This window comes from Melozone crissalis, unplaced genomic scaffold (genome assembly GCF_028551555.1).
Source record: "Melozone crissalis strain CALT ecotype California unplaced genomic scaffold, PUWL_Pcris_2 ptg000023l_1, whole genome shotgun sequence".
NCBI lineage: Eukaryota > Metazoa > Chordata > Aves > Passeriformes > Passerellidae > Melozone > Melozone crissalis.
The window spans coordinates 9,981,911-10,000,000 of record NW_026535801.1 but is presented as its reverse complement, the minus strand read 5'-3'; the positions used below and the strand labels follow the sequence as shown (position 1 = coordinate 10,000,000).

General features: G+C 38.8%; 1 protein-coding gene across 1 annotated transcript in view; it reads right to left on the bottom strand.

The window, feature by feature from the left end:
- ITGAV (integrin subunit alpha V) overlaps nt 1–18,090 on the bottom strand; it is a 42,538-nt gene that overhangs the window by 13,683 nt on the left and 10,765 nt on the right. The window contains exons 3-15 of the mRNA XM_054277760.1: nt 12,040–12,131; nt 11,355–11,469; nt 10,048–10,109; nt 8,446–8,491; nt 6,858–6,983; nt 5,986–6,030; nt 5,772–5,815; nt 5,627–5,683; nt 5,182–5,234; nt 4,578–4,780; nt 1,021–1,212; nt 862–907; nt 182–283 (exon numbers count right to left, since the gene is read on the bottom strand). Coding sequence (XP_054133735.1) covers nt 182–283; nt 862–907; nt 1,021–1,212; nt 4,578–4,780; nt 5,182–5,234; nt 5,627–5,683; nt 5,772–5,815; nt 5,986–6,030; nt 6,858–6,983; nt 8,446–8,491; nt 10,048–10,109; nt 11,355–11,469; nt 12,040–12,131 — 1,183 coding nt within the window. The remainder of the gene's footprint in view (nt 1–181; nt 284–861; nt 908–1,020; nt 1,213–4,577; nt 4,781–5,181; nt 5,235–5,626; nt 5,684–5,771; nt 5,816–5,985; nt 6,031–6,857; nt 6,984–8,445; nt 8,492–10,047; nt 10,110–11,354; nt 11,470–12,039; nt 12,132–18,090) is intronic.

Genomic DNA, 18,090 nt, shown 5'->3' with positions numbered 1-18,090 from the left:
CTCAGTCTGGCATCTAAAGCTTAGTTTGTACTGTCTGCTCTCTCAGAAAAATCTGTGTTTGTTCTTTTTTTTTTTTTAATTAGCTGACTAGACTTCCTAAGACCTTTCAAAATTGGAAACTTACAAAATTAGAACCCAAGAAGTCCCTCCCCTCAAAGGGAAACATAGATACTCTGCTTACCAAGAAACTTTTACATCTCCCAGTGAACAGGCTTTGTTTTCTGGGTTTAGAATGGTCGGATTAACTTCCAGGGCAGCATTTACTCTAATAACTGGTCTTGCCCTGCAAAGGAAACATCCTCTTGAAGAGCACTCAACACCATGTTTGACAGTGCCCCCCCATCAAATTGTGCAATACACACAAACACACAGTATTTAGTGAAACCACAAGAAAAACAAGCAACCATTGACTGGATGAAGCTTTTCTGTGCCCTTTCATTTCCATCAGCCACAACATGGACAACTGTGTAAAGAGGAAGTCCTATCCACTTATAGCACAGGCCAACATGTTCTCCCAAAAATGAGCAAGCTGGGATGAGAATATTGGGATTGCAGTGCAATAGCTTGCAGCTGCTGTGTCAGAATCTGGAAAATTGCTGTGTCAGAATCTAGAAAACTGTCACTCAGAAAGCCTTGAAGACAGCTTATTAATGTTTTTTCCTGACTACATATTATTGAGAAAGATGAATTTCAGGCAGCAGATAGCTTTACTCATTAATAAAAGCAGTATAGTGATTTTTCACCTCCAAAGGTTTGGACAGTGGAGTGTCAGATTTTCAGAATTCCCTGATCCTGCTTCTTTTTGTAGCTCCAGAACTCCACTGAGCTTTCACTCAGGGACAAGCACAGAGGGACCCTTACCTGTACAGAACAGCTGTGTCAACACCAAAGGCTCCAACAATCAAGTCTAGAAAGAGAGGAGACACACCACACATTACACCTTGCTTTGTGAAATAGGCTGTCTCTCAAGGGTGGGGCTGCTACTGAGTTATTGCAAGGTGCCATTTGGGGGCAGAGGACCTGGATATCCATTTTTGTCCACATCTGTGGCTCCTTTCAGGGAGTACCCAAAGCTGGGGGGCATGGTGCGAGCAGCCCACTGCCCTTCCAGGACCTGGGACGGGATGGCATTCAAACCACTCGCTCCTCCGTTGTAGATGTACACCAGCCCTCTCTTGTCCTCTCCACCATATGGAGCAGCAACTGCAATGTCTGCAAACCAAAAGAAGAATCATCAACGTCCCCAGACACAAATTAGAACATGTTTGTGCTTACATCAATCGATAATTTCTGATATTACAGTTTCAGTGCGTGTCAGGATAGGAATGTGCTCTTTGTTGACCGAGTGACAAAATTGTCTTTTGTCCTCTCAAAAAGGAAAGAAGCTTAGAAATTTCTCTCTAAGACACCTCATAAGACTTGGAAGACTTCACCTCAAACTTAAATATAGCTAATCAGACAGAAGCCAAAAAGTCTCCCTAAGCAATTTACTATTAAAAGAGAACAAAGAAACTAATTGCTTTTGTGAGGTGTTTTACCAAGAGCAAAAACTTCTTGCACCTAACTCAGTTTTTCTCTATTTGTTATTTTGCCTTTTATTAAACTTTTTTTGTTTCTAACACTGCAAAATAAGCCATCTTACTAATTTTATGCCTCCAAAAGTAGCTGAGCTATCTTGAGTAAGAAATAGACTTCCAAAAGCTTATAAGAGGCTCAAAGAGGCAACTATTACTTGTAAGTAGGGAGGAAGTGCAACCAGCCTTTAAAATGCTCATCAACATTTGTTTGTTTATTACTCCTTTTATTTGTTCTGTTTTTCCTTTTATTATTGGATGATGTTTTTTCTACAAAGTGTAAATGTTTAACAATGACATGTCACAGCCTTTTATGGGGAGAGCAAGGGGAGAAATAGTTCTACAAAACCATCTCCACTTTGGTGACTTTTTTTGCGGTGAAATCATATGCATTTGGGATGCTTTTGAGATTATTAAAACAGCAGAGTTAGTCACTATGGATGCCAAAATACATAACTAAGTGTGACTCTTCCCATTTCCTTTACATGCTCATGTTCCTCCAAAGGGTGGGATGTATTAATAATTCTGGAAAATTTAAATCATCCTAAACCAATGGTAAATATTAAAATCCAGACTATCCCATAGCTTGGCAGCATGCTTTATGGAGAATTTACAGTTAGTGCAGTTATTCTATCTCAAATTTAAAAGTATGCACTGTAAATGATTAAAAAATGGTAGTCTAATTAACATTTTATTTCCTATCCGTAAGGAAAGCTTTAAAAGTGTACATATGATCTAATTTCAGCATTTCAACAGAGAGTTCAAGGAGCAAACATGAAGCACTACTTGGAATAATTATGTTTCTCCTTCCCCTTTTCTGAAATTTGGGAAAGTTAGATGAAAAGAATAAGGACTCAAAAGTTTACAGTTTTGTATTTTTGACTCCTATTTAGAAAATTCATGAAGACAGTTAAAATTCCTATCTTGCACCATGCTGTGATGGAAGGCATTTTAATTAACACTCCCAAAATGAGGCAGAGCAATAAAACCCAAAACAAACAGACTAAATAACAGCAAAGCCATTTGAAAGAGGGAGCTTTTGCTATGATTCTCTTTCCTACAGTGTATTCCAAATGTAAGTATGGTGGAATCAAACAATATTTGGGATAATCTCATCAAGTGACTGGAATTTTGGCAGTCAGCTCTCTGATGTTTTCTGTAAATAGTTGCAGTGATATTACATCCTCACACTGATTCTATGTCCAGTTAGCAACTAAAAAAGTCTCTTTCAGTTTCAACTACACTGTGAAATTATCATCAAAAATAAATTAGAGCTACCTGGGAATTTGAAGTAACCATCTATTGTAATTTTTGTTCTTACAGAAAATACTTAGCTTGCAAGCAGAATGGAAAAAAGTTAAGATTTTTGGTGGAACTCAAATTCCCACTACTCTTTTGAGAACACTGGAGTATAATGGGCATTAAAAAGTGTTCTCCGATTCCTGGAAAACTCCATCCCAACACTACGTGATTCTTGTCTGCTTTATTGTTTTTCATTCCTGTCAGAAACTAACCAGAAGCTTAGCAAGGGAGAGTCTCAGGTCCAGTTGTGTCAGACTTTTCCAATTTCTTTTCCAATTACTCACTCAAGACACTCAGCTCTTCTGGCTGTAGCTGCTATGCAGTATTTCCACCAAACTCTTCCATTTTGAATAATAAATTAATAAAAAACCAAACCCTACTCTTTTCTCAGGAAGAACCTTTTTATATGAACATTTTTAAGCAGCAATCTGAAATAAAACCTTCTTTTCTGTCATCATTGTGTTTCTAGAGAGAAAAATGGTCTTTAAACAACGGAAGGAGGAAAATTATACTGAAGATGTCCTGAAAATTATACTGAAGATTATACTGAAGGTCACAGTGGAGAGTCAGGTATTTTATTGAAGTTTCTATTGTGGTCATGGCTTAGAAAACAATCAGATGGTCAGTGTGAGAGCTAGAGGAGTCCATGCTGTGTCAGTGGTATAGTCTCTGCTCGATGCATCCATGGAACTCCTGTTGGCATTCCTGGGAGCAGCACACAAGCATCGAAGGGAGTCTAAACCTCAGCATCCCTCACTCGGTCACGGCTACAGCGCTGAGGGTTTGTGAGCAGGATCCACATTCTCTGTGCTGGCTGGGCTCCCCTGGTGCAGGCTGACCTAAAACAGAGGCTAGACTGGGCTAAAGAATAAAGTAGGGATTTATTAAAAGGCCTCAATGGATGCACCTTGGGCAGCGCAAGAGCCCAGCCAGGGCTACACCCAAGATGAACCAAAATGGTCACAAAATGGACACCTGGTCACAGGGTCTGTCACTTTTATAAGTTCTGGTCCATTTGCATATTGGAGTTAATTGTTCAATTACTAATTTAGCCCATGAAGTCCCATCCTTCTTATTTTTCTCTCTTCAGTCCACATTGTTTATGCTCTTGGGCCTGAGATTTGGATCATTTGTCCTTGGTCCCCCAGCTAGAGAAAGAATCGTTACCATGCCCTAATATGAAGCTCAGAATTACACACTAAAGCAGCACAGAATCTGAAAAATATAAAAGCTAAAACCTGAGGCATCACCCTCCACAACCAGAAGATCCTGATCAAGATTCAATATTGTATTAGCAGGGAATGCCTCGAGGAAGGTAGGAATGATGACTCTGACTCCATGTTCTCAGAAGGATAATTTATTACTTCTTAATACTATATTATATTAAAGAATACTATACTATACTAAAGAATACAGAAAAGATACTTACTGAATGTTAAAAAAAATAATAATGAAAACTTGTGACTCTTTCCAGAGTCTCAACACAGTTTGGCCCCAGTTGGCCAAAGCATTAAAACAGCTCACACCAGAATCCAAATCAAACAATCTCCAAACACATTCCACATGAGCACAACATGAGAAAAGCAAATGAGTTAATAATTGTTTTCCTTTTCTCTGAAGCTTCTCAGCTTCCTAGAAGAAAAAATCCTTAGCAAAAGAGTATTTTTCAGAGAATGTGAATGCCACAAATCAACATCCTACCGTTGAAGCCATCCTGATCCAGGTCCCCCAGGGGCGCGATGGAGCTGCCGAACCGTGCAAAGATCTCAAAGCCGTTCAGCTTTGCTGTCTGAAACCCTCCCGAGGCTCGCTGAAGGCAGATGGTTACTTGGCCAACCTCCTGAAGCTTCCCATCTGAGCTTCGATCCATAAAAAGAGGGGCTCCAATAAACAGATCTGTGTAACTGGACCAAAACAGGACAGAGATCTTCAGCAGCAGCAGGAGAATTCATTCTCTTCAGCACTGTGAGCTCAGCACCGAAGTCAACACTCAGATGAAAGCTAACTATCTTTAAATTCAACTGAAGGCAAATATTTATTGACCAAGTAAGCACAAATATACAAAAATTTAATGGACCTTAAGCATGTGAATATACACATTTATTTATGTAGATAAATGCAAAAGCAAACCTACAAATGTTAAAACAAATGTGGAGACTTATCAAAAGAGACATGCAGATGTGTTAAACCAGCAATGAAGAGAGAAATCCAGATTGTGGGAAAGACCTTTTAATAAAAGGTTTTTTTTTCTTTCCAGAATCAAGTTGGGTGGCATTGGTGAGAAGAAGGAGAAGAGGACACTTACTTGTCCCCATCGATATCTGTGGCAGCCACCGAATACCCAAAATAGGCAGCCATCTGGAAAACAAAATTCAAACCAAATCTGTGAGTTGAAGTGATACAAACAAACAATTTTACGCAAATATGTACACAAAATACATCAGGAGATGATAACATATGCCACAAATTTTATTTGTTCCCTTCTTTTTTGTTTCTCTTCCATATTCTGTTAGAAACTAAACCAAATGGTTACTTTTCCTATTTCCCCTTTCATGATCCAGCTCTTTCCCAGCTCTCAAAACAGGCAGCATTTTCTTTATTTAAATGAGATTAGAATTCCATCAGACTTCATAAAATTTTGCTTTGGCAATCAAGCCAGTAATATACAGACTATTATCTAGTACCCTAAATACTGCTGCAGCGTAGGAAAGGCTTGCTGGTCACCCACCACAGTCAGCAGAGCCACCCACCTGCTCTCCAGTGAAGTTGTACATGGAGGACATGTTTTTCCCATTGTAAATGGACACCTGCATGTGAAGAAATACACATTACAGCTTTCCAGCAATAGTCACCTTTTTTATTTATTGTAAACTTTAATGTTTCAAATTATTTTACCATGCCCAAAGTTCTTGCTGCCCGTGGGACTCCTGACACAAAATCTGAAACATAAAGCAAGACACAGATAGCAGTCAGGTCTCAAGGCACAGTGACTGCTGAACAGAGCAGCTCATTCCTAGCACTTGATGCATTTCCCTGTGCACTGTACCATTGTTTTGAAAAATCTGCCCATCCTATTACCATGATGTTCTTACTGAAGCAAGGGGCTTACCTTCGATGCCATCACCATTGAAGTCTCCAACAGCCACTGAATAACCTGCAGAGACAAGATGAGGCTTTAAAAACCTTATTGAACCTTTCCTCTCTCTTCACACTGTTCACAAGTGTCTCTGTGCACAGTCCTCCTCTCTTCATTTTAAAATGAACTGTTATAAATATTCCTTGTAGCAGCTTAGACTATGAAGAGCTCCAGGAGTGGCTGTAACTCATCAGTATCCAGGAATTTGAGATCAGAAGATGAAAATTTTAAAATTATTATCCTGGGAATTGTCCTGGTACATCCTTGCTTTTTTTTCCTGAGCCTGGTTAGACATAAATGAAGCAAAATGATGATTTCCCACTCCTCACTGTTTTCCTTCTAAACCATAATTCTTTAACATTTTTATTTTGTTTTGGTAGGTTATTTAGAAACAGCTGCTTTTAAATAACAAACAACCAACCACCTATGTGACTAACCTCTCCTATAAAAATCATGCATTTGCCATTCCCATATTCAGCCTGAATCACAGAGCATGTAAAATCATGAAAATACTTCCATTTATTTTGTCATCACGTGCTTTCTTAGTCAAGCCTATGGCAAAATAACTACAATAAACAACTACATCATACATAAATGAGTGTATTTTTAGGAATTCGCTCCCTTGTTGTCTGTTAGATGTGGAATTGCTAGTTGTGTGACTTAGATGTAAGCACCAGCAGTGGCAGGGAGTAAACAATAAATAACTACAATTCCATCACACATAAATGAGTGCATTTCAGGAATTCACTGCCTTGCTGTCTGTTAGATGTGGAATTGTCAGCTGTGTGATTTAGATGCTGGCAGGGAGCGTTGCAGGGGGAGGTTTCTGGTTTCCCACCACGTACCCAAGTAGCTGTCATCAAAAGCAGCACTGGCAGGCCTGGTGGCTAGCTGGTCATCATACTTGGTGCTGTAGACTTTGGAGTCATACTTTGCCACAATCTCTGTCACTCTGTCAGAAATCAGCTGGCCTAAAGAGGGAGAAAAGAGCTGAAAACCACAACCAGAATTGGTGAGCTCATTCACAGAATGCTGCCCTTGGAAGCACTGGCTCTTTCACAACATTAACCAAAAGGGGTCAACTGCAGCAGCACCAGGAAGGACACAAGTGAAAATATGGATCCCACTCCAGCAAAAACATGTTCACATATTGGATCAAAAGCACACACAGGGCTCTCACTGAAAACAGAGGCCAAAATAAGGCAGGACTTAAAGGCAAGGCTGAGATTTCATACACTCATGGCTGTGCAGAACTGAGAACTTTGGGTGCTCCTTGCTCAAAACAGGAGAGCCTGTTTTGGCAGACAAGAAGCCAATAAAATGGACAAAAATGAGACGAGCACGGTGTATTGCCATGTTCTCCATTTTCACTTCATCAGCCACTAGGTGGTGACTCTTTTACATCCTTTTCTTCAAGTTTCAATTTAAGCTTGAATCACCAAAAAACCCCATTCAGAATGGCACTTCACATACATATTCATACGTGTGTGAAGGGAAAACTCCTCCTCTACATCTCAGCATGTGGAATAAAAATTTAGGATGAAAAATCTTCTTTTCAGAAGCATACTATTGTCATCTATTCAGAGCCAAGTGGGCTTTTTTGGTAGTAGTAAAAGAGGACAAGGTTGTTTTGTCAGATAAAGTGTCACTTTTGCCAAAAAAGCAATAAAATGAATACAGGAACCTAATTTATATGATACTGCATCTGCAGTTTAGCTTTAATCATTCAATTTTGTTTGCAATTTAAAACACAGGACTGGAGCAAGCCTCCTGTGCTGCTGCACCTACATGTAGGCTGGCATGATACAGAAAATCTATTAATAAATGTTAGAAGCTCCATTAAAAAGCAGGCAGCAGAGTTTGGCAGCTGTGTCCTGATTACAGCAGCACCTCCTTTGAACAGAGAGCTGCAGGTAAAGGCTGAATAATCCTGAATCCCACAGGAGCAAAGTACACAGGTAGTGCCAGGTAGAGGTAAAATGTGCCCCACAGCACAAACCAATTAAGACAAATGCAAAACATCTTTGCCATCGGAGGAAAACAATGAAATTCTCTTTGGAGTGAATATTTCTCATTGAAAATGCACTCTTTCTTTGTCAAATCATGAAACATGTACATAGCAAAACAAAATATGCTGAAGGAAACCTTTCCTGCTGATGAAAACAAATCCCATGTGCCAGGAAAACGCTTTTATAATGATCATGGAATTATTTAAAACACAAAGGACATCTCTGCTATTATTACTACAACCATTATCTGTGGTTGCCTTGATTATTCAGGAGATATTCTTAAGGACAAAGGAACATTTCTGTCAGTTTCCTTACTGACAAAGACTCTGACAGCAGCTGGAAGACTCTGGATCAAAATGACTGAGAGGATAATGAGAAAAATCATAAAGGCCATCTTCTCTGTGACTTAAATTATATATCTCACCTTGCCAGTAAAAACTTCCAGGTCCTCCCAGCAGCACTCTGTCTCCCTTGGAAGGGAAGAAGAAAAGGAAGACAGAAAGAAAAATTAAAAACACATGAAGCACATCTAAAGCCAGACAGCACATCCTGTGTTTGTGGGAAGAAATCCCACACATGTACATCACTGTAGCTCTGCTGACCACCACACATTTTCCTTTTTGAAGGAGTGATTAATTAGAAATTCATCCTGTAAAACGCTAACAAAAAACCTTCAGTGACTGTTTCACCCATTTCAAATTCTGGGCAGAATTCTGTTTTTATTTTAATAGACCTTTCTTCCCCCATAAATGTATGGCAACAGGAACACATTTAGGAGAAAACTCAGTGTGTTACATCATGGTTTTGGGTCTGTACACAAAATAGTGTCATCTTTTGCCTCTGCCATTTTCTGTAACTTATCACTAGAAAAGCTTAATTCAGAATAACTGTGATGTGATTCCCCCACTCCGTATTTCTTGGCACAACTGCAATTCACAAAACCATTTTATGAAACTTTAACCACCTTAGCTATCCCAGGGTTGGGAATTTGCTCAGTAAGTATTGAATTAGGCCATAGGCTTTGCTGCATAATTAAACCATATTCAGGTTTTAATCCCAAAAACTCCTGTATTCACCACTCAGAAAAATCTAGGTCAGACATTTGGAGATACAGCCTTGCTTGCCCACTCTAAGGTTTTGGATTAGGGCCCAAAGTTGGTTTTAACTGGGCCTGGAATCTGCACAGTGACCCTGAGGGTGTGTGCAAAATAACCCAAACACTCACAGCCCTCTCCTGCACTTGGCAGCGTCCTCTGGAGGAAAACCAAGAGTGGCCCTGGGCAAGGAGTGATGGGATATGACCTCATCCTGAGATGTGAGAGCCCAAAAAAAAGGGCCACATCACAAACAGGGCTTGCGTGGTCTCAACACGTCCTGACTCTGCCCAGCCATTTCACTGCACAACATAAAACACCACAGCACCTTCTCAGATCCGTGCACAGTCTTGCTGTGCTTGGATTTCAAAAGTAATTGTGAGTTTGAAAAAAAAAAAAAGAGCTAGAACAGGCAGGGAGAGCACAGAAGAGACTCAAGTCAGTAAAACATCCCTGTACTTCTAATGGCTGATGAGAAATCAAATTTGATTCACAAGCACATTGTTTACCAGCTCCTGAGTTGTCATTCCTAAAGAAATAACAATAGCTATAACAATAGCTGTAACACCAATCCCATGCCTCAAAAATCCTGATTATCACACTGAATCCACTTGAGGGCCAGCTGCAGCAGAGGGTATGGCAGGAATCTGGGAAAGCAGATCATTTGTTCAGGACATGGTTCCTGCAAGAGGTGAAAGTCTTCTGCTCTGAAGATGTTGGGAGAAACAGGTCTATAAAAGCTCTTTAAGTGGTTTCAAGTTATTTTTTTGTTTATTTATAAATTTTGTTTGGTTGTGGGTTTAGCTCCCCACCAGGAACAGTAACATTTGCTTTTATAATAGCTGTGATTCTAAGTGCTCTGTATCAGGAGGGTTTGCTAACTTGCAGCTGCCTGCTGACCCACAGAAATCTGACCGAAAAAAATCACATACCTTTGTGAAGTCAATGCTAAATCCACCTTGACAAAATCCCTGTCCATCTGCATCAATAGTTGCTACCAAAGAAAAATAGGATAGAAAAGAACACTTAATTTATTTTTCTCTTTATCAGTGCTCTATCAGCTGGAGTACTGCAGATACTTTACAATGCATCTCCCTATGTAAACTTGCACTCCTAAACTTGAACCTTGGAATACTTTTCTCCTTAATCAGTATTTTCTCTTTATCAAAAATGCCCAACCAAATGCTGTAACAACTTTAGGGCTGGCCTAACCGACACGTAACATCAGCACATGTTCTAGCCTAGCACATTCAAAGCAAACAGCAACACCATGTTCCTTTATATTCAATCTTTGAATGTCTTGGGGAAAATATATTTGCAATTTCTATTCAGGAAATAAGATATTTGGAAAGGAGGGGATAAGTTCTACTTTTGGCAAGGAAAAGAAAGCTGAATTGGCTTAAAACAAAAAGAACATACCTGGCTGAAAAAATATCTCCATACTGAGATTCATCCCAGCAAGAACTGTTATGGCTGAATCAATTTTAGGATTATACAGCTTCAGAATAGAAATTCTGGGAGTCACTTATCTGAAAGTGTGACTCTGTAACTAGCATGATTTAATTTAATACTTATTATTTAACTTCTTGTTATGTTGGAACAGGCTGGATTTTATTCCTGCTGTTCACAAATGATTTTCAGCAAATAAAAAGTAAATCCTAACTTCAGCATTCAAGTTTTGGGTTATAAACTTCTAAATAATCTATCAGCCCAACTAGAGGAAATAAATGCAAAGCATTTGGAAAATAAGACTCCAAATGTTCAACAGTTTATATAATTTAAACAATGCATTACTACATCTGTATGCACACAGGGACATCAGAACTTATTTTTGCAAAACCTTGCTTTTTAAAATGAGCTTGCGCCTTAATGTACTTGAATAATGATAAAATACTTGAGTTTCATAGGAATTCCAGAGTTGTTTTTTGAAAAAGCACTTGCTACATAATTTTGCTTGAGTGATTACTACAGAATTGGTCCCTTCAACAACAGAAGTCTTCAAGCCCAATGATTCTTGGACCTAAGATTTTCCTCTGGCCTACAACAGAGCAAACAAGGTCTGCATCATGGGCCTCAATTAGAGAAGAATTCAGATATCTGGATCTGGCTTTAAGTTTTGTTCTAATTGCTATACATGGAAGAGAGAAATAGCTGTAAAACATCCTGCTCCAAAATGTACACAAACTGTGACACAAGAGGAATTCCAAAGAGAAAAGCAACCCAAGAGCCCTACACTTACTTGACCTGCAGGGAGCATATTCCACAAATTTGGACCCAGCAAGCAGGTAACAAGTTCCTACAGGCTCTCTCTCTTGTTTTGTTTCAGTTCTCCAGTGGTACAGTGGGGCACAGGCCTAGGGCAGAGCACACAACAGTGAGGAAACAAACTCCTCTTCAAAATATTGGTGGGTATCAAATAACACAATGAAATTCGAATTTTCTACAGAAAAGCATCAAAAAAAACCTAGCAGATGTATCTTGTGTTACTAGAAGAGATTCATGCTATCAGCAGTGGAGCAGAATTACCATCAGTTTGTATTTTATAAATAGCTTATTTATATCAAGAATTTTAGAAACAATATTTTCTTAAAGCAAATTAGTTTGAGTTAGAATATGTTATAAAATTCTTGATAAACACTTGAAGTGTTTATCAAGAATTTTATAACATATTCTAACTCAAACTAATTTTACTACTTTCCTTAAAACTAGAAAAAATGCTCCTAGCTTTGTTTATAAGGAGTTAAGCAAAGCCTAGCTAAGAAATTCTGAAGAAAAGACAATTCATGCCGATTAGTGGGATTTTAAATTTAAAATGTGGGATTTACATTTAAAATGTTTAAATTCTAAGTTTTCTGGATCTCTTCGCATTTTCTTCCACTGCAATATCTCAGTACTGATGCATCTGAAGGGCATCAAAGACCTACCAGGATTTTGTCATTTTGGGATCTCACAGAGGCTCCAAACCACTGATGAGACTTAAATTCCAATGGATCACCAGGAGCAAAGTCTCTGTTACCTACAAAGAAAAGAAAAAAGAAGCATAATTTCACAGGAACCTGTACAGTAAAAATGAAAAACAACCCCAAAAAAACACATGAAGCCATTGGTTTTGATGCATACAGAGAAAACCAGCAACATTGGAGAATATAACACTTTGATGGAAACAGGCTTTAAAAATTATTTATTAGTATTTTTTTACATCAAGGGCCCAAAGCAGCTATTTTTGCACACAGAGCATTGGTACAATGCTGATTAGTTGTAGGAGCTCAAAGTTTATAGCGTGTTTGACAGCCACACAGTAAATACCTCATAGCTGAGATATTTGGCTTCCAAGCAGATTACAGCACTGCTCAAGGAGCAGAGCCAAAGCCCTGTTAGTTCTGATGCCTCTAAAATAAATATTGCCTCCATTAAATCATGTGAGCTTTGGCTAGAATCAGGAATGAGATCCTTCTCCTAATTCCACCAAGTGGTAACATCTCTATTCTGAGTGCCACTGCAATGCACAAAGCAGGAAATTTGCAAACTTAAAAGATATGGGGAAAGAGAGCAAGGTAAAGACTGAGTAATTTGCAGTGGTGTCTGTCCCATGATGCTGGCTGGTAGAAACAAGTAGTACTTCTGCAGGTGTGAGTGCTAAAATAATAGAAAATATATAGCAAATATATATCCAGCAAGTAATATAATAATATAGAATATTTATTGCATATTAACATTATTTATATAATATACATAAAATATAATAAATATAATAAATATAATAAATAAAGTATAGTATAGTATAATATAATATAATATAATAAATATAATAAATAAAGTATAGTATAATATAATACAATATAATACAATATAATACAATATAATACAATATAATACAATACAATACAGTATAATATAATACAATATTATATTATATTATATTATATTATATTAATTATAGATATTGTTGTTTTATATATTATATTTTATATTATATTTTATATTACATTGTATATTATATATTGTATATTGTATATTATATATTATATATTATATATTATATATTATATATTATATATCACATATTATATATTATATATTATATATCATATATCATATATCATCTATTATTATAATATAAAATATTTAGCAAATAATGTAATAATAAATAATAATCGTTTATATATATGTATATAAAATAATAGAATTATTTGGTGTTTCTTGTGTACTTTCATTGGCAAAATGAGGGAAATTTTGCCAGCAAAATGAGAAAATCGATGTAAGACTTTGGAAAACGTACCTTTGCTCAAAGTTCCCTAACTGGCTGTTTTAGAGAGCCCAAAACTACAGGAATGGATGAGGCAGCAGCCACACATCACTTGCAGAGTGCCAGGGGATCCCCAAACCCAGCCCTGCTATGAATCAGAGACTGTGGCCACTTGAACCAGAATTTCCCTGCTTGTTTTACACCTTGTAAAGAATGCTTTGTCTGCAGAGATTGTGTTACTTCCTTCAGGAAAGTCCCATGGAAAAGACAAAAGAGATTTTAATCTGCCGACTCAGCCAAAGCAAGCAAGTATCTGGACTATTTTTGCTCTCAGATTAGAACTACACAGAAACCAATGCCAAGCACATTGCAACACAGAGAACTATTGTGGTTTTTTCTAATGTCATCAAAGGCAACTCAAACCCCACCTGCCTCTGTCACCTCCCCTCCATCCCTTACTGGGCTGGTGCTAAAGGCTTGAAGAGTCAGCACATCTGCACAGATTTATGTACATTGAACATAAGTCATTGCTGATGGTCAGCACATCTGCACAGAATCATGTACATTGAACCTTTATACTCTCACCCTTGCACAGGTTAAAATGTAGCTTGGAGACCTGCATGCCACATTTCAATGGCACAGAAGAACAAAACCAAATCAGGATGTTTTCCACATAGGGAACTATCTTTGACACACTCATTTTTCCCGTTCCTTGTCTTTATGAATATCCACCCACAGATAGTTTTGCTCAAAGGCATGACAGGGCGAGTTTCAGATGAAGCTGCCACCCACAGGGGCAGCAGTTCCCATTTGCTCCTGTCCCCAGGTTCATTCCTGCTGCCCGTGTCTCTCTTGGCACCACTCCCCTGCTCACATCATGACCCACCTAAGAATGAACCCTCCTAAAAAAGGATTCAGCAGGATGAGGTTCCAACCCAGCTGGCTGCATGGGGAGGAGAGCAGGGCTAAGCTGCTGGGGAGAAGGCAGCCACACAAGGCTGGGAATTATATCCTTTTTGACACCAACAGGGATTTAAAAGTGGTTAATTCATCTTTTAACCACACCCTGGGTTACGTAGCCTGCAAAGACAGATTTGGCTTCTGCCCTCTACTTGTCCAGCTACTCTTGAATACAAAGAAATGTCTCAGCTCTACTTGCCAAACACAGCTTTAAACAGTGCTAAGCTTGGGGATAGTTGCAGAGTGGCATTTTATACTTTTCTATTGGATAATAATACAGCACTATGTATGCATGGCAAAAATGAAAGCTGGTCTAGCTTTCCATAATATAAAGCAGAATCCTTTTGTCCTGGGTACTATAAAGGTGTCTAGGATGCAAACCTCCCATTTAAGTTTAAAACAACAGGCAAGATTTAGAAGGAAAGGCTGTGTTGTAATAGGGATTAAGCAGCCATTCTGCATTATCAACCTGATTTTATCTCAGCTGTCAAGGAAATTAGTTCCTTGAAGTCTGGGCTGAATAATAAGAATAAAAAATACAATAAAAAGCAAGCCAAGTCCTGGTTACTGGTGCCACCTGCCCATGGTCTATGGTGACTGCTCTGGAGAAGGGGGGAGCCAGCAGAACAACCAGCACAAGCTGCCAGAACTGCTCCTCTCTGCCCTTTCCCTGTGCACCCTTCAGCTGCCAAGAAGGATCAGTGTCCAGGACAGCATCTCCCTTGGTGTTTAAGGGACAAAAATATTTTTTACAGTATTAAAAAAGCCCTGATTCAGCTCTAAATTGAGGATGATAATATTAGAAGTCTCTGTGCTTTCAGATACAACCAGAAGCTGGCACATAAAAACCCCAAATCCCCAAAGCGGAAAGCAAACGAACATGACCACAGAGATAATTGTGTGCCAAATGGAGTTTATGTGCCAGATGTCATGACTTCAGAAGCCAGCAGCGTCATTTCTGAAGGCCTGAACAACAAATGAAGAATTCTTACAAAACCCCACCACCCCACAGAAAAATGTGTTCCATGAGGCAATTTGGCAAGCTGGATTTTAGTTATTTATAGCACCTCTATTGTGGAAACTTGCTGCAAACATCTCTGTCAAGTTGCCCTGTGTCAGTGCAAACGTAACAAAGCAAGATGTGCTACAAGGCTAAGATACCTTAGATTGAGTTTTTCTTATATTCAAATATTCTTTAGGTTCTTTAAAGCTTTAAGTGAGGGGATCTGAGGGAGAGAGCCTTGAGTCCAGCTTGAGAATGGCTGCAGCACTGCAAAGTGCATGAGGACTGAAGATCTAGATCAAGTGGGAAATTTGTACATTGGAAACACTGACAGAAGTCTCAGATGAAAAACTGATACAGGCTAAATCTGATGTTAACCCTCCATTAGAGAAGAAAACCTTCTTTACCTATACTCACTCAGAATTCTCCCCAGGAAAAACTGAAATAGATTATAAAAACTTTTCTCTCAGATCCAAAGAGAAACTACTTTTATGAGGAATTCTGGAAAACACCCACTCAACAAAAATCCCCTCGCTTTAAACAAGAAACCATTTGAGTTTTTACTTCATGATGGGAAAAACAAACATTAAAACACTTAAATGTGAGCCCTCACTGAAGCAGCTTTAACCACAGTTAAATATTGAGCTACTTTATACCATAAAATAGATGTGTCATGGGAAGGTACAGGACTGACTTCAGCATTTGCAATAAAACACTGACCTTGCAATAAAACACTTCTGTGTTTTATTGCAAAGAAGAGCCTGAATTGATTATTATTTTATCTTAGTATAACTTTTAGTGGTAGTTATATATATATATATATATATATATATATAAAATAAACCCAAAAAACAGTACCTACCTTAAATGAACCAAACTGTATTACAGGTAAGATTTAAGCATCCAGGGATTTATAAATCAAGCCCAATGCTTTGATGTATTATAATCAGCCTTAGTACTATGAGGGTTCCTGTAGCCTTATTGTATTTCTTATAGCTTTTTCTTGTACTTTTAAAATTTCAGAGTATTCCAAAAATACCCTACACATATCTTTAAGCCAATGATGTACATTTTAATCATAAAATCACAGAAGAGTTTGGGTTTGAAGGGACCTTAAAGGTCATCTTGTTCCAACCTCTCTGCAATGGGCAGGGACACCTTCTACTAGACCAGGTTGCTCAGAGCTCCATCCAACCTTGCCTTGAAAAAGCCTTTAAAAAGCCATTCAAACAAATATATCTAGGCAGGACAAACTATATTCTGACTATATTTATTCCAGAAAACATCCAGAGTTTTTATGCAATGCCATTTGTCAGACTGAAATATAACTGCTACAGGGACTTGTACTTGATGGGTCACTAATTCCAGGGTTATGTCATATGGCCAGGGGGTATTATTTCTAAAGGCAGCTTCTGTCCTGGTCTTTCCTTTGCTCCTTCTGATTGTAGCAGGCATCACATGATGATTTTACATGACTCTTTCCATAGGGAAAAAGGGCCGACATGTCAAGTCAACAGTGCTGTGTCTCACAAGGTACTTTCTAGGTGGAGGGATCGGGTAGTCAGGGCAAGAACAGAATTAAAATTAAAACAAAAACAAAAAAAAATGTGTGTTGCTGGTGGACCAATGGAGCACTGTCTCTTTACCACATTCCCTAGGATTTGAACTGAAAAATGAAAATTAATGTGGAGAGATGCTGGGTAGAAATTGCAGAAAAAGAAAAGAAATCCATCTTCCAAATAAAATAAAAATATAAGAAATCCATCTTCCAAATATAATAAAAAGATCACTTTTTTTTTCACTGATGGATTTCTTTGAACTATCACCTTTGGATAGCTGGCTCCTTCTTTTCCCAAGGTGAATATTATCAGTTACAGGAACAAAGAAGTTACTAGGAAAGTCCTGCTGTTGAGTAAGTGGTTCCAGTTGTGACTTGCAGCCCGCCTGTTTTTATGGTAATGAACAAACCGAACTAAAACATTTACCCCCATCTTCAGACAGACTTATCAGAGATAATCATGAGTCAAGAGGCACTGAACTGATGCAACCTGGTTCAGTGCCATCACACTAAAAACACTTAAGAAGCTGTAAAATGTAAATAGCCATCCAATTCACAGACCTCTCCTTAAAATAAACCTCTTCGTAACTATGCTGACTTCACGGAAATGAATTTGCCCTTCTAGGTGAAGGGAAACTGTGCAGCTAGCCAAAAGAAAGACAAAGCTATAAAATATGCAAAAGCCCTCTTTTAATAATAGGAGAAGTCTATGCAGTGTCAAGTATCTTTCATCTGTGATTGCAACCAAAGTCTGAGCGATTTCAGCCTCAGTTGATGCAGCAGGAGCAAGCGAACCCGAGCTCATCTTCCCTTGAAACTCCCCACGCTGGGGGCAGCTGATGGTTTAGCAACCTTGGCTTATCCGCTGTGCTTTGCAGTGACTCAGGCAGAGGGGAATAGAGACCTTCCCACTGTCCCCTTCCCTCTCCTGGGGTATGAATCCCACGTTTTTCCCCCGGGCAGTGCTGGAACAAAAGCATCTTTTCCCTCGCCTAACAGAAGTGAGCCGCCTTTTTTTTCCAAGCCGTCATCCCCCTGCGAGCCAGCCACATCCAGACAGAGCCAACAGTGTTCAGGCAGGAATCTAGCTAATCACTAAAGCATGAGCAGCTCTGTGCTGTCAGCTCTAACAGCGTGAGGAGGAGTTTCCATAGGTCCTGCTGCTCTCTCCTGCATTCAGAGCACACCCGGATCCCAGGGCACGCTCC